At 32.4% G+C, this 23,132-nt stretch overlaps 4 protein-coding genes across 11 annotated transcripts; 3 read left to right on the top strand and 1 right to left on the bottom strand.

Annotated features, from left to right (window-relative positions):
- Positions 1-238: 238 nt before the first annotated feature.
- LOC109796967 (elongation factor 1-delta) lies at positions 239-2,382 on the top strand. Its single transcript, XM_083076577.1, has 8 exons — positions 239-367; positions 632-751; positions 842-958; positions 1,189-1,276; positions 1,396-1,519; positions 1,628-1,741; positions 1,908-2,069; positions 2,200-2,382. Coding segments are annotated over exons 2-8 (693 nt in total). The 5' UTR covers positions 239-367; positions 632-665; the 3' UTR covers positions 2,202-2,382.
- Positions 2,383-4,455: 2,073 nt separating this feature from the next.
- LOC109796702 (SWI/SNF complex component SNF12 homolog) lies at positions 4,456-7,301 on the top strand. 3 transcript variants are annotated; one of them, XM_020356460.3, is made up of 3 exons: positions 4,456-4,593; positions 4,918-6,485; positions 6,981-7,301. In XM_020356460.3, the coding sequence occupies exons 2-3, from the start codon at positions 4,951-4,953 to the stop codon at positions 7,048-7,050; spliced, it is 1,605 nt and encodes a 534-aa protein (XP_020212049.1). In that variant the 5' UTR covers positions 4,456-4,593; positions 4,918-4,950; the 3' UTR covers positions 7,051-7,301. The 3 variants fall into 3 exon arrangements, with proteins under 3 accessions (XP_020212049.1, XP_020212047.1, XP_020212048.1); XM_020356458.3 differs by having other exon boundaries at positions 4,798-6,485; XM_020356459.3 differs by having other exon boundaries at positions 4,457-4,593; positions 4,892-6,485.
- A 3,491-nt stretch (positions 7,302-10,792) lies between these two features.
- LOC109796700 (SNF1-related protein kinase regulatory subunit gamma-1) lies at positions 10,793-14,384 on the top strand. Its single transcript, XM_020356455.2, has 6 exons — positions 10,793-10,995; positions 11,520-11,692; positions 12,127-12,285; positions 12,415-12,690; positions 13,421-13,584; positions 13,809-14,384. Exons 1-6 carry the CDS (start codon positions 10,830-10,832, stop codon positions 14,104-14,106), a joined length of 1,236 nt encoding a protein of 411 aa, XP_020212044.2. The 5' UTR covers positions 10,793-10,829; the 3' UTR covers positions 14,107-14,384.
- Positions 14,385-14,627: 243 nt separating this feature from the next.
- Positions 14,628-19,936, bottom strand: LOC109796701 (uncharacterized). Of its 6 annotated transcripts, XR_014434479.1 has the most exons (7): positions 19,646-19,931; positions 19,093-19,287; positions 18,915-19,004; positions 18,460-18,579; positions 18,290-18,361; positions 15,208-15,298; positions 14,693-14,916 (listed from the first exon to the last, which is right to left on the bottom strand). XR_014434479.1 is itself a non-coding variant. In XM_020356456.3 (6 exons), the coding sequence occupies exons 1-5, from the start codon at positions 19,817-19,819 to the stop codon at positions 18,338-18,340; spliced, it is 579 nt and encodes a 192-aa protein (XP_020212045.1). In that variant the 5' UTR covers positions 19,820-19,915; the 3' UTR covers positions 14,628-14,916; positions 18,290-18,337. The 6 variants fall into 6 exon arrangements, 3 of the variants coding, with proteins under 3 accessions (XP_020212045.1, XP_082932701.1, XP_082932702.1); XM_020356456.3 differs by lacking the exon at positions 15,208-15,298 and having other exon boundaries at positions 14,628-14,916; positions 19,093-19,263; positions 19,646-19,915; XR_014434480.1 differs by lacking the exon at positions 15,208-15,298 and having other exon boundaries at positions 16,188-18,361; positions 18,460-18,551; positions 19,646-19,936.
- Positions 19,937-23,132: the final 3,196 nt, after the last annotated feature.

Below are 23,132 nucleotides of genomic sequence, written 5' to 3'. Positions count from 1 at the left end.
TTCATAGTTAATATTCGTGGAGTAGAATAAAAATTATTATACAAATTAAATTTAATACCATTAATTAAACTAATGATTTATTAATCAATTATGATTATATTGTCCAAAGCAAATGCATGTATCACATTTTGTTTTCTCCATCAAACATCATTTTTGTTATTATTTTTTAATTTATAATATTTTTGGTGTGACTACTGAAAAAAGAAAATGGGCCATGTGCTAGCATTTATGGGCCTTAGACATGTTGCATGACTCGTAACCCAATTGCGAATTCGGGTTAGGGTTTCAAAAGCAAATAAAAAGAGACCTAACTTCTCACTCTTACTCTGTCCGTCACTCACTGCCTTCGTTTGCCATTCTCGCTCTCGTAAGTAACCTTTTCAGATCCACGATCTCTTCGTTTTTAGTTTCTAATTTGTATTCCCAAAACACATGACAATTGTAGCACTTTTTAATTTTTATTTTTCGCTTTCTCAGTCGTTGAATTCTCTTCACGAATTTATAAAATTTGAGGGGTTTCATTTCTTTTTTAGTTAACTTCACTGTTTTAAGCATTCTATTAATGGGTTTCGATCAAAGATTGAATTTTGTCATTTCTGCTATTGTAATCTATGTTATGCATGTTTTGCAGAAGAATTAGCATATAACATATACATATAGCAAGCATGGCAGTCACATTCTACGACCCTAGCTCTGCCTCTGGGTTGAAGAAGCTCGATGAGTACCTTCTCCCACGCAGTTATATCACTGGGTATGTTGTTTGTTGCTTTTATGCTTCTGATTTTGTCTCTTTTGAAATTTTTGTTTCTTATGTGTTGTTGATTTGCATTTGCTTTTTTAGGTACCAAGCTTCAAAGGATGATCTTACCGTGTACGCTGCTTTGCCAAATGCCCCATCGGATGAGTATGTGAATGTATCCAGGTGGTACAAACACATTGATGCTTTGTTGAGAATCTCGTAAGTTTGCTTCCTTGGACTTCTATTTCAATTGTATGAAATATATGTAATTTAATGAATGATTAAACATGATGGTGTGATGGTCCATGTTGGTGTTTTATGCAATGATTTATCTGTGTGATTGTGGCAGTGTTTATTCTGTGCCTGGGGTAGAATGATGATTTGGTAATTTGAGTGATTTCAATTTGTTGTTTATTGTTATATATATTATACCATTTTTGTGTATACAGTGGTGTTTCTGGCGAGGGATCTGGTGTTACCATCGAGGGATCTCTTGTTGCGGAGCCTGTTGCAACTCCTCCTGCTGCTGACACGAAGGCAAGTGTTTTCCTAATGATGGATATTTGAACTGCGGTTGGTTTCATGTTTTCCTTTTATATTATGTGCATAAATTCTAATGGTGGTTGACCTTTGACTGAATGTAACTTGTTTTTCAGGCTGCTGCAGCTGAGGATGACGATGATGACGATGTGGATTTGTTTGGTGAAGAGACAGAGGAAGAGAAGAAGGCAGCTGAGGAACGGGCAGCTGCAGTGAAGGCATCTGGAAAGAAGAAAGAGTGTAAGCTTCTCTTTTGTCATTTAATCATTATCTTTGAACTTTATCCTGTACCCCCTCGGTTTATACCACTTTGCGAGGGCATTGATTTTTTTCTGATTCCATTCTCAGCTGGGAAATCATCTGTTTTGTTGGATGTGAAACCATGGGATGATGAAACCGACATGAAGAAGCTTGAAGAAGCAGTGAGATCTGTTGAGATGGAAGGGCTGCTTTGGGGTGCATGTATGTTATGTACATTTTATCTTTTTTGGCTTTGGTTATTGATATTCTGATCTACTTAATCAAATGGTTGACTAAGATTTAATTCACTCTATTTGCTTACTTTTATTTCTGCTTATCATGGATGTTCCATTTCTGCAATTTTGACATTGGTTTATTTATGTCTCAGCCAAACTTGTTCCTGTTGGGTACGGAATCAAGAAATTGCAAATTATGCTTACCATTGTGGATGACCTGGTTTCTGTCGACACTCTTATTGAGGAACGTCTCACAGTTGAGCCCATTAATGAATATGTCCAGAGTTGTGACATTGTGGCCTTCAATAAAATTTGTAAGTATTTTTAGATGGCTTAGTTTTATCCATATTAATTCCTTAGGTTGGTTTTGTATTTGGTAAGAAAATTCACATCTGTTATATCGGTCTGCAACTTGTTATAATGCTATTTCATAACTTGTTACAGAATCTACCATCGTGGGCTTTTGGAGATCATGGCAACGGGAGGCTTTGCAAGATTTTGAAATTATGTTCCAGTGAAACTATCCTGAATTGGGAATTTTTGTTTTTAGAAACATGCTTGTTTTTATGTCTGTCTTTGTGATATCGGATTATTTGGATAGTAATCATTTAGGCTTTAAGCCTTTAATGTGTGGTGTGTTCTTTTTTATTCAAATTCTAGTTGCAAATGATCGTGGTTGTTACTTTGATTTAACAAAGTATTCTCGAGAACTCACGATACACACCGCAACTGTGGCTAAATTGAAGGAATATATCATAATGAATATACACCAGGTTTTAAATTTTGTAATTCCATACAAGCTACTTTAAAGTTTAACCTCGCACTATAACATACTCCTAATAGCATCTTGTCATTTAAAGGTATATTATTGAACAAATTAGATCCTATAAGTAATATTGTTTCCTTTATTAGGTAATTTGACCCTGCCCCAAGAACATGCCATCTGCTCAGAAAAACGAGTGGTTGACTTGGTTAAGTATACAGTGGAGAGGGGAAGATAGTTGAAAAGAAAATAATGAGAAATTATGTTTGGTGAAATGGAAAGAAAAGTGAGGAAATATAATGAATGAAGATGTGAAAAATAAAGAGATATTATGAGTGTTTGTTTTAAGACAAATAGGAACGAAATAAGAAAGAGACAAATAAAATAGGAGGAAATAAATTGTAAATTTGTTTTTAATCAATAGCTTTTTATTTAATCAATTAAATCGTGTTAAACAAATGAGGGGCTTCAGAAAATTGCATTTAATTTATTAAATGCATTGTATCCAATTAAATGTCACACTATTCTCATTTCTCATTGTTTAGGGACATTGTAATCCATGGACTACCATTTTTTATTTTTCTCTTCTCTCATTTACTCTTTATCAAACACTTATTTTTTTATTATTTTTATTTCTCATGTATTTTCCATGTTCCAAGAGAAACCTAAATTCGGGAAAGAAAGGTTAATATATGAGAAGCCTCCTTCGGAAAATCATGATTTACTAACATTGAGTGTCTTCCTACGCATGGTTTAGCCCTCTTAATACATAGCAAGCACTTGCAGATAAGTTGTTGACATATTTTATGCTATGCGCCTCTGCCTCCAAGCAAAATGGGATATTTGCTCTGTTAAGGAAGAAAAAGAATCGTTGAATGTGCCTTTGTACTTTGGTTAATGATGCCTATTGACTTTGTAAAAAGATATTACTATATGCCTATTGATGAACACACATGAATAAAAACAAATAAACGCATCACAGCATCAACAACTCGGGTCGAAGGTTTTGCCTGGAATATTAAGATTCACTCTTGCAGGTTTCTTTCCACAGAATTATTATGAGGTATCAATGCCCATGTATTCTATGCATTTTTTTTAATTAAAGCTTACTTAACAATAAATTTGCAAGAACATAGTATTTACAATTAATTAAAAAATTATTCAGACGGTATTAAATTAATATATTTTGAACTCTTAAAGTGACGAAGTCATTGAAAGGTTGAAATAATATGTACATGTTTAAAGTTTGAACTCCGAACTTCGATATTATCATTGCAATTTTGATAATGATTTTTTTTCTCTCTCTATTTATGTTAATATATTTATTTAATTTTTTTTAATAACTTATGAAAAATTAATGCACTTTGATTTATATATTCAAATATATTGGTATAATATTTTTTTTAAACCAATGTATTTAATATTTATAGATTAAAATAATGAATAAGATTATTTTTAAAATTAAGAATAAAATTTATACTTTTAAGATTTGTGACTTATTTGTTTCGATATAATTTTAGAAAAATAATCACATTTTTCAAATTTTTTTCTTAAAAATTGATAACTATATTTCTGCAAAATAAATAAATCCCCTTAACTAAATTTTGTGCGAAGGAATTTGAGGTTCTTTGTAATAATATAGCAAAGATAATACTAAAGGTCATTTTTACATGAGATTGATAAGAATTAATTTACCTCATATAATTAAATATACATAATTAAGATTTAATATAATGTCGGTGTCAAAAAAATTAATATAATGACAGTGTATAAAAATTTTTCATTTTAAAAATTGTAAAAAAAAAGTATTCTAATATTGATATTTATCATAAGATGTAATAATAGATGTATATTATTTTTTCTTCCCCTCACAAATGACATTGCGTGTAACATGTGCGTTATTACACAAATAAAATAAAATAATTCAAACGACAACGTTATTTTTGAAAACCAGAGAGAAATTTTTGGGTATAAAAGATGAAAAACGTGAGCGAAAAAAAGTGAGCATGCTAGAGAGCAGTGATTCCGATTCATTCATTCGTTCAATTTCGAAGACTCCGCATCCGACAGCATCAGTAAGAATCTCTTCTTCCTCTGTCTTTTTCTTCTGCAAAAAGCTATAAATTATCATTCCCAAAGTTTGATGAACCCGAATTCAATTTTGGCCAGTTTCGGTTCCAATTCGCGCATCTTCGTTTCATGCATTCTATTTTCGTAGTTAGGGTTTTCGTTTTTTAAATTTTCTAAATGTTATTCTCACTAAAAATCGTTCCTTTCAGAGCTCAGGGTCCCCAGAGAGTCTCGTTTTTATCTCGTGATAAATGCTGTTCCGATTATATATACTTTTTTTAATTCTATAAAATTTAATTTCAGTCTCACAGAATTTGGGTGTGGTTAAGATTCTGGTTTAGGTCTTAGTAGCGGCAAAAAGAATGAATAATCAAGCAAAGAATGTTGGTGCATCATCGTTGTTTGGTCATTCTGGAATGACCCCACAACCACATCACCCTAATCCCATTCAGCAGTGGAACCACCCAACCCCTTTGTTCTCTCAATCACAGTCAAAGTCACAGTCACACCCTCACACCCAAATCCCTGGTCTGTTTCAGTTTTCAGAGCCCCAATCCCATGTGCTAGCACAAGCACAAGCCCAGTATGCACAGGCACAATTGCAGTCTCATGCTGCACGGGCTCATCCTCAACCTCAAACTCAGCCTTTTGCTCACTTGCATAATGTAAATACTAATACTGCTAATGGTACATCAACACCGCCGACTGGAAGTGCTAGGCGAGCAACCCTGAAACCCTCGACTAGGCCTCATAATTCGTCGAGTATGAACCAGTCCACGCTGTTTAGGACCATGGAATTAACCCCGGCTACTCGGCAAAAGAAGCAAACACCAGAAAAGGTGGCGGCAGTTTTGCCTGAGTCTGCTTTTTATACTCGATTGCTTGATTTTGAGGCTCAGGTAGATGCTGCTTTGGCCAGGAAAAAGGTTGATTTACAGGAGGCTAGGCTCCCGCACCATGTTCTGAGAACTCTTCGTGTTTATGTGTTTAACACCTTCTCAAATGTTGCAAAAATTGCTTCTGAGAATAAAGCTGATGAATCTTCATGGTCTCTCAAGTTAACTGGAAGGATATTGGAAGATGGTATGGATTCCTTGTCTGGAATTTCACAAAGATCAAGTCCTTCATACCCGAAGTTCTCTGCATTTTTCAAGAAAATTACCATACGCTTGGATCAAAGCCTTTATCCTGATAATCATGTCATTGTATGGGACAGTGCTCGTTCAGCTGCCCAGCAGGATGGTTTTGAGGTGAAGAGGAAAGGAAACAAAGAATTCACTGCAGTGATTGTAGTAGAAATGAATTATACACCCGAGAAGTTTATGGTTTCACCACAACTGTCTAAACTTTTAGGGATCGAGGTTGAGACCCGCCCAAGAATAATAGCTTCTCTTTTTAACTACATGAAGTCCAGGAAGCTACAGAGCCCTAATGACCCTTCATTATTCATATGTGATCCTTCTCTTCAAAGGGTGTTTGGGGAAGAGAAGATGGATTTCACCAAGATTTCTCACAAGTTATCACAACATTTGTCACAACCACAGCCTATACATTTGGAGCATAGCATCAAGCTTTCTGGACACTCTCCAGCTGTATCTGCATGTTACGATATACTAGTTGATGTGCCTTTTCCGATGGAAAAGGATAAGTCTACATTCTTGGCAAGCCTTGAGAGTCAAAAAGAGATTGAAGCTTATGATGAGGCAATTTGCACTTCCTTAAAGAATATCCAGGAGCATCATAGAAGACGAGCTTTCTTTCTCAGCTTTAGTCAGTCTCCAGCAGAGTTTATTAATACTTTGATTGCTTCTCAGAGCAAAGATCAAAAACTTGTTGCGGGAGATGCCAGCTATAATGTTGAAAAGGAACTGTGCACTGAATTCTACAATAAACCATGGTAAGCATTATGATGATGCTTAACCTTTTTGTTATGAGGCGCATGCATGCATAATACTCTTGTTTGGTACGGTTTATTACCTGAGTGAGTATTCACTTGCTAATGTTGGGAGTTGAGTATATTGGCAATCATACTCAAAAAAAAAAAAAAAGAAGCCGCATCTATATCAGACACTTATGTTAGATATAACATGACACTTCATAAAAAACCTAGTCATTTCAGACTGTGATGTGTCATGTTCATTCTTAGGTGGCAACTGATAGGAAATTATAACACAATACTGTATGGCTTCACTCTGAAAATGGTCATAGATGATTTATCATACAGAGAAAATAGAAGTTATGACATGGATGCCTGTAGGCTGTATCCCCCCATCCACCCTCCCCAATATCTTTAATTGATATATGTATCAAATAGGGCCACCTATATTCTATAATATTTTTGGTTAAAGTATTCTTTAATTTGTTTGTGTTCTTTTTTTAATTATATTTTCAGGGTTGAGGACGCAGTTATTCGTTACTTAAACCGCAAAACTGCTGGAAGTGATGCTCCTGGACGCCACTAAGAAAACATTGTAGAGGTGGAGTTTCTGCTTTTATGTTCTAACAACTCTATATATACTTTCTTTTCATATTCTTTGTTAGGGAATATAGTTCGAGCATCGAAGATGAGGAGTAGAAGAAAGGAAAGAATGTAGGAAAAATGTCGATGCTTTTTAGATAGTGAAAATCAATGTGAGTGTGATCAGAAATTCTGTACAGAATTTCAGAATATATATAATATATAGATCCATGTATTTTGGTTGCCCCTGGCTCATTTCCAGTCCCTAAAGTGATGTTCTAACTTTTAAGACTCACTATTGGTGTCTGCGAAGGTTGGATTAACATTTTAAAATATACATATAGAAAACTAGCCTAAGATTTGATTGTGGAACAAATGACTAATAAGAAATGTTTATCAAATGAAAGATAATTTAATTAAAATGACGAACTCTGAAGAAAATATTTAAAAATAATTAGTTTACTTTATTTGGAGTTATTATTATTATTTTTTTAGTTTATGGTTGAGTTTAGTGATGACGTTTGATCAATATAATCAATCCCATTAGGTGAAATAAAAGCTTGGCTGTAGATATTGTCATCTTAATTTTCTTAATAAAATTAGAGGTATTTGTGGATTGGTTTGAATTAATTTTGAATAAATAAATAATTTGATCCAAAGATTAAAACGATTTGCGTTTGAATTTGGTTTGAATTGTTTTCTTAATAAAAAAAAGTTAATAAAATGTGACTTGGATTAGCTTGAAAGATTATTTTTTTATGGACACATCGTTACATAATTATATTATGTTTAAGAAATATATTATAATTCAATATATTTGTATTACCTAAAGCACAATTGTGTCATGATGTATAGAGAATTTAGGTTTTAACACTTAATTTACCTTATCATTTCATTGTTGATGCCTTAAACAATTTCCTTTTTTAAGTGTTTTTTCATTCATCACTCCTTTTAAGATGAGAACAAAAGTTTTAAAAGCCTTCTTATTTTTACAAACATTGTTTATAATCATGAATTTGAGGTCCTTTGCCTCTAAAGAGGTTAGGACAAGGCTCTTATACGAAAGTTTCCCTTTTCATTTATTGAATTGTTTCTTTGAGTAAAATTGATTTATTGTCAAAAGTCACGATTAATTAAAGTATTTTTTTTATCAATGTTTTTTTTAAAATTGATCATTAAATTTGTTTAAACACTAATTCCAGATTTAATGATTCATTTGTAGTTAAACTGATATTAATAAAATAATAATAATAATGATTATTAACATTAAATAACATTAAATAAATATATCATAATTTATAACACTAAAAATTAAAACATAATTTTATAAGTTTTTAACATTTAATGTATATGTAAAAGTCTAAATTAAATATAATATCGTATTTAATTTTAAATTTTAATAAAATATAACAATGTTTATTAAAAATGACAAGTTTATATATAGAATAAAAAAATTATCAATTTTTTTAGAGGAAAAAATTATCAAATTAATATAATATAAATTATAAAAAATCAAAATATTATAAAATGAAAATTAACATAAAGGATTAAATTATATTTCTATAAGAAAAATATTAAAAATAATTAAAATTAAATTTTAAAAAAATATTTTTTAAAAATAGAATTGATTCAAATTGATTTTTCAATACAGCTTTTACTAGTTTTGGAAGTTTGATCGATTTTTGACCGTTCTCACCAGTTCTAAAACAATCTAATTTTTATTAACTTTCAAATCAATTACCAGATCAGTTCACAGTCCTACTGATCAAATCAACTAATCCAATTTGATTTTCAAAATAGTACTTTTTATGATGACATCTATTCTTATAATTAATTATTTACTCTTTTTGGTTGAAATGATTTTTGTTGAATTTATTTTATCTATCAAAATTATAAAAATGACATCATGATTTAAATTTAAGACCAAAATTAACATGTTAAATTCACCTCTGAAAAAAAAAACTTGCTTAATTCAAATTTCTTTCAAAACGATAATTTTAACTTATTAAAATATATTTTTAAAAATAAGTGTTTGTTAAAAAACACATTTGCATGTGCTAAATCATTTGAGACAACGAAGACAAATAGTAAAATAGTTGGACATTTTTGTTTTAGAATTAAATTGACATATATTAACGGTGTAAAAAAAATCTATTGGCATTCTATAATGAATTATAATAAAATTTAAAATTATATGTAAGGTGATTTCTTATAATTTGTCATTGTAACAATCTTTGTATAAACCGTATATCAAAATTAAACACTTATTATCAATGCTCAAACAAAATACATTGTAAATATAGCGAGTAAATCCCATTGCACTTTCTAATAATAGTATTTTCTTTTTGGACCAACTTTAAACTCAAAATCTGTCTGTCACTTTTGGCAAAAAAAAGGAGTCTATTATGAGAAAATGTTTATTTTGGATTTAGTTCATCAACTCAAATATTAGAGAAAAAAAAAAAGCTAAACCTTCCATTTCCATAAACTAACTAAGTTATTCAGTAAAAAAAAAAAACTAAACTAAGTTATGGATAACAATAACAATATCATTCATTTGCAGAAGTCAAGAGGAAGAGGACAAAAGTAATACATCCTCGAATCAGCTTAATGAATAATGAATATCCGATTCATTAAGATTTGTTGAGTAAAGAATGAATAAGAAAAGGAAAAGTCGTTCACAAATAAAATCAATCATTACTCTACTAGTAGTACAGTATAGTAGTATGAAAGATCAAAGAAATGATAGTAACGTCTCCTTCTAAACTCAAATATAAAAAAAAAAAAACAAAAATTCACGAATACTAGATTTAAAATATATAAATTTTAACTAATTTAATTTTATTTAATATTACTATCTCCATAATACTTTTCATTTAATCGAGATTCAATTCAAGTTTTAATAAAAAGTAATATAGGAAAAATCTATTTTCATTAAGATTAACAAAATTAAATAATATAAGTAACTTTAATAAACGCTTAAGTTAATTAATTTTGTTCATGATTGAATTTAGAAGAATTACTCTCTACCATAATTTTTAAATATAATTTATATATTTAAATATAATATTTATTTTTATATATAATTTATTATAAATTTTGATTATATAATGAACTTTTATTTACATTGTGTTAAAACACTACTCTCTCTATTCTTTATTATTATAAGATTTTTTTTTCTCAAATACAAACAAATTTCAAGATATTTTTTCTAAAATATTTTTTTCTTTAATGTACTTCTTTCAACATTTATAATAAGAATAATTTTAAAAAAATGTTATGAAACTAATAAAATTTAATACAAATAATTAAATTTTCTATTATGCATAATTTTTTTTCTCTCCTTATAATAAATATGAGATGAAGTTTTGTAAAAAGTAATTATGTAATTATGAGGAGAGATAAATCATAAACGTGAAAGAAACTACCGGCGCATGATAGCACCGCACACAATTTTAGTGTCCAACTGTCCACAGTAACAAAAGATCCTATGTCAGATGAGGATGTGTCACAAAAAATAATGCAGAATTTGGATAAGCACGAGCGTAACATAGGACAAGGCATTACGTGGACACAATCTGTACAGTTGTACCCTCCAATCGTATGCGTCCACGTTTCCTCATGTTCCAAAGTCAACGAATCATGATCGAATCAAACGGTGATGATCTGAGGTGTAGGAAGCAGTAGCATGTGAAGTTTTAGCAGATTGAGTGTTCTTCACTTCAGTTATTTATGTGAATGTGTGAAGAAAGAAGGGATCATAACTTGTTGTCAGAGCGTGTTATGGTGAGAATGGGAGAGAGTCCAAAGAGTCCAGAGGCTAAGCTGGGGTTGCGAGTAGAGGATCTATGGGATGTTCAAGAGCCACAGCTGAGTCCTGATGAGAAACTCAATGCTTGCTTTGAGAGCATCCCTGTCTCTGCCTTCCCTTCACCCCCTTCAAATCAAGGTACTCAGTAGTGATTCATTCATTGTGTATCTTACATCACATCAATTCTGAACTTTTCAAAAGGATGATACTTTTATATATTACATAGACGTAGCTGGTGTTGTTATTTAAACAAAATTATAATTTTTTTTAATATGTGTAATAAAGAATTTCATATCTAAAACTATAATTTTGATTAGAGAACAACAATAATACTAAAGTTTCATGCTTTTCAAAAATGGTAAGTGACTGCAATTTTGGCTGCCAAGGTTTTTGGGATCATCGCAACCATAACTGTGACCACATGAACCACTTTTGTGTGAAATTTCTTGCAACATCGAGGATTGAAATTGCGACTTAACCGTGATTTTCAGAGATGGCAAAAAAAAAAAAAGATTGTGATTATACCCACATGAAAATTAATCTCTGGTATTTGTTGTGACACTACAAATATTTTAGGCTGTTGATATGATGATAATGCCAATTTCTTTTCAGTTTCAGCCTCAGAATGTAACTTTTTTGTTGTTGTAATTTTCTGTGTTCAGAAGTTGAGATAAAATCAGATGCCACCCTAGCCGAGGCAGTAAAAATACTTGCACAACATAACATCCTTAGTGCACCTGTGGTGGATGTAGATGCACCCGAAGATGCTAGTTGGATTGACAGATATATAGGAATAGTTGAGTTTGCTGGAATTGTTGTATGGATTCTGCATCAGGTTGGCTTATCGATTTGAATGTCAAGCTTCCTCGTCTCTCCTCTCCCTCAAAGAGAAAAAATTGATACATAAAAAATGCTTTGTGAAATTAGTAAAGCTCAGAAGTGAGATATTTCGTAGAGGATGTGAAAACATGCTAAAAAGACTATTTTTGTATTATCTCCTCCTCTTTAATTTTAAATCATGCTAAAATGACTATATGATTGAATCTAGTACAAGTTAACATTAATTCAATATTCTGGTGGGGTGATGTGAATTCTGTTTCTGGGTTCTAGGTGGAAGGTTGATTTGAATTTTTTCTTGCATCACATGCTTAGTGTTTCCAATTCAATCATGAACTAGTGGAAAAATGATGTTACCTGGTTGTTGTTGAAGTGATTTTCGTGGTTGCCTTTTTCAAACTATTTCAATATGACAATCAATGCTTTTGACAGTCTGAACCGACATCTCCCAGGAGTCCATCCAGTGGAGCTGCAGTTAATGGAATAACTTCTACTCAAGAACATGAAGCATTAGGCCTTGAATCTGCGGCGAAAACTTCAGGAAATTTCTTTGAGGATCTGACTTCTTCTCAACTTTATAAGAATACAAAGGTCGTGTATTGGCTTTATCAATGTAAACTAAAAGGGGGATTATGTTTTATTTGGTTCTTGTCGCAGCTGTTCATTTATTTTGATTTGATACTTTTTATTCATGTCACTAGCTAATTCTTTGGCAAACAGGTTCGTGACATTTCAGGGTCATTCCGTTGGGCTCCATTTCTTGCTTTGGAGAGATCAAACTCATTTTTGACCATGCTTTTGCTGCTTTCCAAGTACAAGATGAAGAGTGTTCCTGTGGTGGACTTAGGTGCAGGTCGAATTGACAACATTATTACGCAGTCTGCTGTAATTCACATGTTGGCAGAATGTGCTGGTCTTCACTGGTTTGAGAGTTGGGGAACCAAGAAACTGTCTGATGTTGGTCTTCCCATGGTGACACCAAATCATATCATCAAGGTGGGTAACTGTCTTCTGTTGAATTTCTACATCATGGTGGGAAATTATGTACATCAAACTTATACCTCACCTTAACTAAAAGTCAAGTTACTACATTTTGAATACTTTTTTGTTTTCTAGGTATCATAAGTATCTTCTATAAGAGGTAATATGTCCGGTGATATGAGCGACAAAACTCTCATTTTGAATATTTAATATAACTATGTACTCAAAACTCTAATTAAAAATTATTGGTAGAGTTGGAACAATTTTATGCTAGGTAATCCATGTGCTATTACAATACATTTGCTACACAAAATATTATTGGCATATCTATGCTATACTAAACTTCAACACTTTACATTATACTCACCTTAAGCCTTCTTACAATAAGCCACAGCACACCATAATTTATTATACCTTCAATACTCACAAGACACCTCCTTGCCTGCATGTGTTGTATAGGCGTAGGTGCATACATCCCTCTACATAATTCTAAAGCAAAAGCTTCCTAGATGTCTTATTAAGAATATATAGATAATGCTACTAGTTATTTCCTTTTCCCCATTCAAGTAGCTCATTAATCTTAAAGTCTGTTCTTATTCAATCTAAAAATATTTTTTAGAGTTTCTCTATTAGAAAAAACTCTTTATTTTCAGTAGAGAATCTCTCAAAAGTTCTTCTAAACATGTTTTAAAAGAGACTCTTAATCAACTTCATAATATATGGTTTTACTTTTTCTTGTTTTCAGGTTTATGAAGATGAACCAGTGCTTCAAGCATTTAAACTGATGAGGAAAAAGAGAATTGGAGGGTTGCCAGTGATGGAAAGGGGTGGCAGCAGGGCAATTGGTAACATAAGTCTGCAAGATGTTCAATTCCTCCTAACTGCTCCTGAAATCTACCATGATCATAGGTTTGTCGTCACATTTGACCCGATAAACAGGAACTTCTTTATGATCCATCTTTCTTTAGTTGTTCCATTCATCGCATGGAGTCTTTTAATACAAATTAGAAATGTTTTTAAAAGTTTTTCTATTAAAATTAATGAGCTTTTTTTCGGTTGAGGAACTCTCACAATCGCCTCTAAACTAATATCCTAACAAATTCATACTAATTAAAAGTTCGCACTTATGACAGATCTATTACAGCAAAAGACTTTCTGATAGCCGTCAGAAGCTACTTAGAAAAGCATGAAGGGGTCTCTCCTATGTCAGGTGACCTGATTACATGCAACAAGGATTGCACGATCAAAGAACTGATTCAACTGCTTGACCATGAGAAGATTCATCGAGTCTACGTTGCTGACAATGATGGGAATCTTGAAGGGCTGATCACACTCAGAGATATCATCTCAAGGCTAGTACACGAGCCCCGTGGCTATTTTGGTGATTTCTTTGATGGGGTTCTCCCCATGCCTCCAAACAGCAGGGTTTGACATGCATCCAGGAAGAATAACTTCTAATCCATCAGTAACTAATTGAAGTGTCTCATTGGGGCTGAGAACAATATCTTGGGGGGTCTTTGTAACATAAGCGGTTTGCACTTTTCAAGTTAGTTCTCGTTTAAACTTGGGTGAAACTGTAAAAAGTGAAATTTTGTGTAATTTTTGATGTAATAATCGGGGAGTTTCGGTCCTTTTGAGCAAGTTGATCCGTAATCAAACTATGTTTTGAGATACTACTCAGCAATTTAGAACCAATAATTCGTACCCTATCACAATTCTTGTTGAGTGTTCATTTGGAACAGCCATAATTAAAGGTTAAAATTATACCAACGAGTTACAAGAGGGGGAATTCATACTCGACAGCTTGTTTAGAGCATTTGCAACTTTAACCAGCAATCCAACCGATTGGGACATTTTATGTAGTAAATGGGTGTGCAAGCATCCTGCTTATGTTTGCACAGATCACTTGAGAAAACAGAGGGCAAACAAGAGAAAAACTGACTTGCAAGAAGTTATGTACTAAGTTGTCACATCCACAACCAAAGGAGTTTCTTATTTGGAAAAGGAAACTGCTCCATTCATTAAACTATAAGTTTATAAATTGTTGGAATTTTTTGATGCAAAAAGCGTGACTATTATCAATTTTTTTTTTTTTCTGTTTCTCCATATAAATAATACCGAACTACATAAGTCATCTGGTCAGTTGAGGCTTTGGTCCGAATGATACCACAACTCCCCACCAAAACTTGACCCAGTTTTGATTCCCCCTGCTTGGGTCTTTCATGTGTCATCTATGTTCTCCTGCCATACCAGAAAAAAAGAATTTTCAAAATCAGACCCAACTGGAATCATCATAAGGTTTATGTATCAAACATAACATTAACTTCAACCACAATATTTGACTGGCATTACATTGTTATGAGCAACAAAATATACAACAATGACAATTTACAGAATTGTGAACCCAAAACGGCGGACAGGCCGTTTTTAGGATTTAAACACAGCCTCAGCAACCTTACGGTTGCACCAAGGCTCACCCTCTCAGAACTGTGAACCTAAATTACGTAAAAATTATGTATAATCAAATCTTACATAAGTTTTCAGTTGAGCTCCAAGCCGGAGCTAATTCAATCACAGAAAGAAGATTTCAGAGTGACTCAATTACTCCAAATAGAAACTTGTGCTGAAAATGAATTCAGATTATTTCAAATTTTAGTAATCACTTCACAAACTGAATTGAAAAATGCACTGTGTGAAAAAGGAATAACAAGGATTTTTATGGCCAATTTTAAATGCTTTTCTTATCTCTTTTCAATTCTAGTAACTATAAAACACTCAGATTTTAGGAGAAAGCCTTATAAAATATAAGAGTTAGTAAAGTGCAAATTTATCTATATTGTATTGTAAACAAACACCATCAACATAAGCAGCACCCAATCATTTGCTCCTCTATTTTTAGTTAACATATCCCAATATGGTCCCCTTCCCCCAACAAAAAAACAGACACTCAGTCTCCCAATATAGGAAATAGTAATTATGTCAAATGTATTTTAGTTCCTAGAGCAGATAAGAACTCTGTAGGAGGCTACGAGTGCTTTGGTTTTGAAGAATTCAATAAAATTCCCCTTTCAATCAATGCAAGAAAAGAGACCCATTGCATTTTTTAGCAAAGCATTCAGGCAGCAATCTTTCCAAATATATTCATGAAAAGTAGTTAATGACATTGGCGTTAGCAATTCATCATTGGAGGCAGTATCTATTGGAAAGGGAATTTCTGGTTCACACTGATCAAAAGAACTTCGAGCACTTGTTGGAACAAAAAATTTCCAGTGCTGATGAGCAGTGTTGGGTGGCCAAATTGTTAGGTTTTCACTTCGGTATACTGTACAAACCAGGGAAGAAAACAAAGCACAGACACCCTATCTAGAATGCATGAAGGAGAACTGAAGGCCGTAATATCTTCTCCATTGTGGTTGCAGGGAATGGAAATTTATGAAGCCCATAAAAGTCCATCCTTGAATAAACATAATGAGGAGCTGCAACAAAATTCTAATGCAAGATCGGGTTATTACCAGAATAAGGTTATGCTACTCCATAAGGGCAGGCCAGTGATTCCTTCAGATTCAACTTTTATTCCCATTTGTTGCAAGAATGCCACTCCTCACCTACTGGTGATCATTTGGGATATCTTAGAACTTATAGATGATTGGCTGGTAACCTGTACTGGATAGGTGTGAAAAAGACTGTTGAAGAATTTGAGACAGCTTCTGGCGTTTGCTAAAGGCAGAAATCTTGGGCAACATCCCCTTTATGGCTTGCTGCAACCATTGCCAATTCCAGCATAAATATGAGACAATATTTCTTTAGACTTTGTCACAGGTCTTATGAAGGGAATGAAATTGTACTGGTCATGGTGGATTGTTTGTCCGAGAATGGCCATTTTATCCCTCTGAAACATATATACCGCAAAATCAATAGTAGCTTACTTGTAAAAGAGGTGGGGAACTTCCTGGAATTCCAAAATCTATTCTATGTGATCATGCCCCCTTATTTGTAAGTTTATTTTGGCAAGAATTGTTCAAGCTGCAAGGAACTTTAAAGATATCTTCATCCTATCACGTGGAAAATGATGGCAAAACAGTAGTGAATCACTGCTTGTGCTTGGAGTCATACTTATGATGCTTTGCAATTGAACAACCAAAAACTTGGTCTCTTTGGCTGCCTTGGGCAGAATTGTGGTATAACATCACTTTTCATGTATTAGCAGGTACTGCATTTTAGGTGGTCTATTGAAGAGGGAACAAGTTAAAGGAACAAGATTGTAGAGGGAGAAACTAGAGTAGAAGCAGTGCCTCACAAGTTAAAGGAACAAGATGAGACACAAACAGCTCAAACGTCATTTATCCAAGGCTTGAAAAGAAGGAAGAACAATTTTCCAATGGAGAGTGAGCTTTCCTTTAGCTTGGACCACATAGACAGCAATGGTTGAACAGCATATAAACCAGAAGATTGCTACACACTTTTTCAAACCTTTTCAGATATTGGAAAAGTATGGAGACTAGAGAGGCGTCTTACAAGTTGGAGCTACCCACTACTTCTAAATTACATCCTGCATTCCATGTTTCCCAACTCAAAAAAACTATTGGCTTGTATGCAACAGAATCAGAACTTCTGACCAAACTTGAAGTGGAGGATGAAGACTCTATACAGCCAAGTAGATTTTGAGTACTAGAGGATATATGCATGCAGCAAAGAAAATGAAGCAATTTATAATTCAATGGAAGGGCTTGTCATCTGAAATGCATCATGGGAGAAAGAGCTACTATTGAGAAATCAATTCCCAATCTTGGCCTTGAAGACAAGGCTACATTTACAGCAGGTATAGTGATAGAAACCGAGACTTTGTTGGGATGGAGGAGAACCAACTAGTAGATTCAAGTTCTAGTAAACCAGCTATCTGGAAGGTTCACTCCAGAAAGACCCATAAGGTCTGAGGAGAAACTTGGATCCTTGGTTCTGGATTTGTATCTAAAACAGTGGTTGTTGAATTCAATAAAATCTCCATTTAAATTCAGAATTGGTATTCTATTAATTAATTTCATGCCTTCTCCATTTAGTAAAATAAGGCTATGTTGATACTAGACCAATAAATTGAACCACAATAAGCTCAACTGTCCTATTCAAACTAACAAACAAAATCTGTATCCTCTCATTCTCTTATACTTGTAGAAAGACAATTTAATAAGATAGCCAGCCATCTGAAGAAAATGCAATTTGAATCAAAGTATACTCATGATCAAATCATAGATCAAGCTCGAGTTAAAACTGCACACACATGTTATTTCTGCCTGTTAAATTTGGCCAATTTTGTACTGGGTAAATCTTAAAGCAACAGGAAGCAATTTAGGCAAGCATATCACTCATAGTATGACATCTTGTAAGAAACTCCATTGGTTCACTGGTACTCAGTGACAGATGTACATGCTGGCCAGGAGATGCACTTGCACCCCCTCAATTTGAAAAAATTACTGAATAAATATTTGAATTTTTTATATTTTGTCCCCATAATTTTATGTATTAGAACTCACACTCTTAATTTTTTTCTTGTTACAAATAAATATCTTAATTTTTTTTTTTTATTTTGTCCTTAATTTAATATATTTGAACCTATTACATTTAATGCCTCCACTGACTCTGAGTCCTGGATCCGCCACTGCTGGTACTAGTGACCATTCAGTGCCTCATCCTAACAACATATAACAAACTCATTAGAAAACCCACACAACACATGTAAGCATAAAAATTTGATCTGAATAACAGAACAAACTTCAGCATAATTTTTACCATGGTAGAAAACTGGTCTCTAATACAGTGCATGGCTTTCAGCATATTATCTAGAGAATCAGTAGCCAACTGGAACTTCACATCTTGCTCTCCTGAGTGAAATTGAGCATCATTTTGAAGCTGAAAAAAAATGCAGATAAACTATAGAATCACCTAGAACCACATTTGATCATTTTATTTGTAATACATATTATACATAATAATAATAATAATAATAATAATAATAATAAGGTCATAACAGTCTATTGATATGCACATCTGAACCACTAGGGTCACCTAGTGGTTGGGATAGTATGTTTAGGTTCAAATTTTGTTGCCTTTGTTGTAATTCCTACCTATAAAAGTAAAAATAAAATACGCACATCCGTTACTTCTTATAAAAAGAAAGTGCAGCATAAAATGGACATTGAACGAAACTCCCTCCTCTACCAAAAAGTTGAGGAGGTGGTATTTACCTTCAAATTAATTACAGCTGCAGGGTCTGCTGATTCTTTATCCACATTTGCCATATTCCATGTCATTGCCTTCAACCGAGGCACAATATTCTGAATACAACAATACAGTTTAAATATTTAATCTCAAAACAATTGAGCTCTCCACATTCACAAACAAAACATACATAAAATAGGTAACCTGATCTTTGAGCACATCTTGTTGCCACTCTGGCTGAAACTTGTGCAACAAAAGTGTCAAAAGTTTCTGCAATTCAGGCAGAACTTCCGTGGGAAACAACTTCGGAATATCCTCCTTGCTGGTGTTCTCATAAACACACCTCCTGATTAACATTCGGAGGCAAACCAGAAGCTGCGAGAGTGTTAAAATGATAATCTATAACAGATAAAAGTTCTTCTCACTAAACTTCTCCAAAAACACTTCAGGAAAAGAAAATAAGTTTAGGACTATTTCTTAGAACTTCTATATTAAAAAATACTTTCACTAAAACATATTTTTTATTTTCAATAGAGAAAAACTCTTCAAACTTGTATATAAACATGCTTCACGAAGAAAAAATAAATAAAATTATAATAAATTAAAATTGATTTTTGTATAAACTAATATGTAAAACTCTTTCCTATCGAGTTCTCTAACATCTTAATTTATATATAAACTAATTTTAACTTTTTTTCTCTTAAAAGTGTTTTTTATTTTTTGAAAAATTTATCCAAAGATGGAGAACACTACGTACTGGATCGAGATCGGATTCGTTTTGGAGGTGGAGCATTTCGTGGATGATGCATCGGTCAGAAGTGGTAAGACCAGTTTTTCGGGTTCTCCAAAGGGTTTGAAGAATGCATTCAATGGATTCTTTTGAATTTGCCCTTAGCAGCACCGGTAAATGACACCATACCGTTTGCTCCATCAAACACCGTCACCACCTCCTTCAATTTTTCATCTTTTTCAGTTTCAGCTACGTGCTTTTCTAATTTACTCAATATTGCCATTTCGTCCCTCGGTGAAGCTCAAGGCCCATAGTCATCGGGGCAAACTAGTTTGCTCGGCCCATTAATTTTCAAGGCTAAAATATACTCTCTCTCTTTTTTCTTTTTTTTTTCTCCTTTCATTTTATTCTTTTATTCTATAAATTTGTTGGTGTTCTTATAAGATAATGATAATTTCTGTTTTGGAATATGATTTTGATTTTTTTTTTATTAATTTAAGGCTGTAAATTATGTTATCAAGATTAACTTGTACGAAATTATAAAATCTGTTTGAATAAAAAATTCATATACATCGATACTATTAATAGTATATTATTAATAAATGCGACACACTTTTTATTATACATATTTTATTAATTATTTTATCTCTTATTTTTTAAAACGTTCTCTCTTGTAAGTTTTCCTTTAATTTTTCGTAATTACTTCTTTTTTATTCAAAATCTCACACCTTTTAAATAATTAAATAATTATTCAAATCAATCATATTTTTTATTTTTAATTATTAAATACTCACACATATTTAATATCAATTTTTATTATTATTTATTTTTAATAAAATACATGAAGATACAAAGTATTTTTTTTATGTTAATAATAAATAATGTGTGACAGGTGAATATTTAAAGAATTAAAAAATTTAGGTTAAAAACCTAATTTGGTCTCTTATAATATTTTTTTGTTTCAATTTAGTCATATTTTAATTTTTGGTTTCAATTTGATCTCTAATAATTTAAATTAGTGCAATGTCGAAATTTTGTCCAAATTATTTAAACGGAGTTAACTGTTGGCCACGTGGATATCACGTAGATCCATAGGTGGATGCCAAATTTCTTTAATGCATCTGGAACCAGAACGGCCCGTTCTAATTGCACTCTTGGTGTGTTAATTTTACACTTGGAACGGGTCGTTCGAGATGCAAAATTAATACAATAATAGTGCAACCAGAACGGGCAGTTCTGGTTTCAGAACAGGCCGTTTTGGTTCTAGAATGTCAAAAACAAATGCTCGATGATTATAGTTCACGCCCATGATTCTAAATCACGGTTATGAATCGTGCAAGAAAAAAGACATAAGATACAAAGCATTTCAAACACTGGATTTGGTAATATTGTAAATGAGGATTAATAACTTCAATTGCTAAACATTTGGGCTATACAATGTATCATTAATGACAATGCAGTGTATCATACATACAATGGTGGCAGGTTTTATTTCATTGTTAGTCAAACTGAAGTTAACCACTTACTATCAAATCGACACTATACAGTCAAGAATGAAACGACATGGTATTTTCCCTTGAAGTCATTGACCGATGTACCTCAACAACAACAACCTGTTCTTGAGAAGGTACAACCTGAAGTAGAGGAAGAGGACACACAGGACCAACATTTCACCACACAACCACATATATAGGTGGATAATGTTGATATCATGTCAGTCATTTAGTGTTATATGATGGATAAGATGTATTATTGGCACCTTCAACGTTACCTAAATGATTTTCCTTCTTAGTAATTTATTTGAACTTTCTTAGTATATGTTATGTTATGAATTTTTGTTTTCAGTCTCTGAACCATATTTCTGACTTTGAATTTATGTTATGTTATGAATTTTTATTTTTAATTTTTGAACTACATTGCGGTATTTTGTTGAACGTACGTATGTGGTTGGCGTTTTGGAATGGCCCGTTCTGATTTTAGAACGACTGCTGCACTCGTGGTATGTTAATTTTGCATCTGGAACGGCCCGTTTCAAATGCAAAATTAACACACAACATGTGCAACTAGAACGGCCCGTTCTGGTTTTAGTTACATTAAAGAAATTTGACATCCACCTATGCATCTACGTGGCATCCACCTGGCATCTACGTGACATCCACGTAGCCAACAGTTAACTCGTTTAAATAATTTGGACGGAAGTTCGACATTGCACTAATTTAAATTATTAGGAACCAAATTGAAACCAAAAATTAAAGTGGGACTAAAGTGAAACAAAAAAATATTATAAGGGACCAAATTAGAGTTTTAACCAAAAATTTATTATTAATTTTTTTATCGCTTGTAAGATTTATTGTACTCAAATTTTATCATATTTATAACTCATTTTCATTCAACATTAACTCAATTCCATATTTTTTATATAGATAAAGTTTAATTAAACATATGATTTAATCTATATATAAAATAAGCTCTCAATCAAAATTTTTAAAAACTTATTAAATTTGTTCTAATATGAGAAATGTTGCTAGAAAAATCTTAGCGAGAATTTAGCAACTGTTTTGACTCGAAACATTTAGTGAATGTAACTTAAAAAATCAAACTTGCAAATGTCCTCTTATATATCAAGTTCACATCTAGATCATAATCCCTTACCTTTTGCCCCTATATCCATGACTAACGATACCTCTTAATGTTCGTAAATTGTTGCATTTAATGACTATTATCGAACAAATACCATTAATATCTTATGATCTTGTAAATCATGTTGTCTTTCTTGCACATTCATAATTGCTTGAATGTCAACCTAAAGAGGGATCGATATCTAAACAACTTGTAAGTTACATAATCTCTTAGACTCGAATGTGAGTATAAAGTGTCTTATCGGTCATTGCTAGAATATGGTGCTCAACATAAGTCATTCTTGAATCCAAGTAGTTAATGTCTAAACAACCTATAAAGTACAAAATTAAACTTTAATCATTAAAATATTAACAATTTGATTATTAAATGGATAAAAAAACACAATTTAATCACTACAATCATCCTTGACAATTATCTTGTTCTAAAATTAATCCTATATAAATGTATTCTTAATTTTATTTTCATTTGTAAAGAATATATTTAAAATGAACTACAATACATAATTAAGTTATAAACATTATGTATATAACCAAATTAAAAATATATAAGAAAATTAATAATCACATATATAAAATCAACTCATTATAAATTTAACAGGTATAAGAATGAATTTAAAAAGTTTTTTTTATAGATAAAATGATTAAATTAAATATTTATAACATGTACCTGTCTGAGGGCACATTCGTAATTTTCTGGTAGGTGAATGGCCGAATGAGAGCTTCAGGTGAATGTTTCAGAGGGGGGAGGTACCTGCAAAAGGCACTCCAACGCTCAAGTCAGGACAAACACAATTCTCGAGAGTAATAAATGAACAGTGACATACCTCGTTATAAGTGACCTATTTATACTACCTTTGATGGGCCCTGCACGTAGT

This window comes from Cajanus cajan, chromosome 6 (assembly GCF_000230855.2).
Source record: "Cajanus cajan strain Asha chromosome 6, NIPB_CcT2T_4, whole genome shotgun sequence".
Lineage (NCBI taxonomy): Eukaryota > Viridiplantae > Streptophyta > Magnoliopsida > Fabales > Fabaceae > Cajanus > Cajanus cajan.
Note: the sequence above shows the minus strand (reverse complement) of the source record. Positions and strands in the feature narration are given on the sequence as shown.

Bases quoted from the DNA above. Each gene is read 5' to 3' on its own strand.
- LOC109796967 (XM_083076577.1), top strand. From the start codon at position 666: ATGGCAGTCACATTCTACGACCCTAGCTCTGCCTCTGGGTTGAAGAAG. The intron at 1,277-1,395 runs GCAAGTGTTTTC...CTTGTTTTTCAG, and splicing joins CTCCTGCTGCTGACACGAAG to GCTGCTGCAGCTGAGGATGA. The intron at 1,520-1,627 runs GTAAGCTTCTCT...TTCCATTCTCAG, and splicing joins ATCTGGAAAGAAGAAAGAGT to CTGGGAAATCATCTGTTTTG.
- LOC109796702 (XM_020356460.3), top strand. From the start codon at position 4,951: ATGAATAATCAAGCAAAGAATGTTGGTGCATCATCGTTGTTTGGTCAT. The intron at 6,486-6,980 runs GTAAGCATTATG...TTATATTTTCAG, and splicing joins GAATTCTACAATAAACCATG to GGTTGAGGACGCAGTTATTC.
- LOC109796700 (XM_020356455.2), top strand. From the start codon at position 10,830: ATGGTGAGAATGGGAGAGAGTCCAAAGAGTCCAGAGGCTAAGCTGGGG. The intron at 12,691-13,420 runs GTGGGTAACTGT...TCTTGTTTTCAG, and splicing joins CACCAAATCATATCATCAAG to GTTTATGAAGATGAACCAGT. The intron at 13,585-13,808 runs GTTTGTCGTCAC...CACTTATGACAG, and splicing joins GAAATCTACCATGATCATAG to ATCTATTACAGCAAAAGACT.
- LOC109796701 (XM_083076575.1), bottom strand. From the start codon at position 19,819: ATGGAGCAAACGGTATGGTGTCATTTACCGGTGCTGCTAAGGGCAAAT. The intron at 19,005-19,092 runs GTTACCTATTTT...TGTTGTATTCAG, and splicing joins AAGATGTGCTCAAAGATCAG to AATATTGTGCCTCGGTTGAA. The intron at 18,362-18,459 runs GTAAAAATTATG...ATATGTTGTTAG, and splicing joins GAGACCAGTTTTCTACCATG to GATGAGGCACTGAATGGTCA.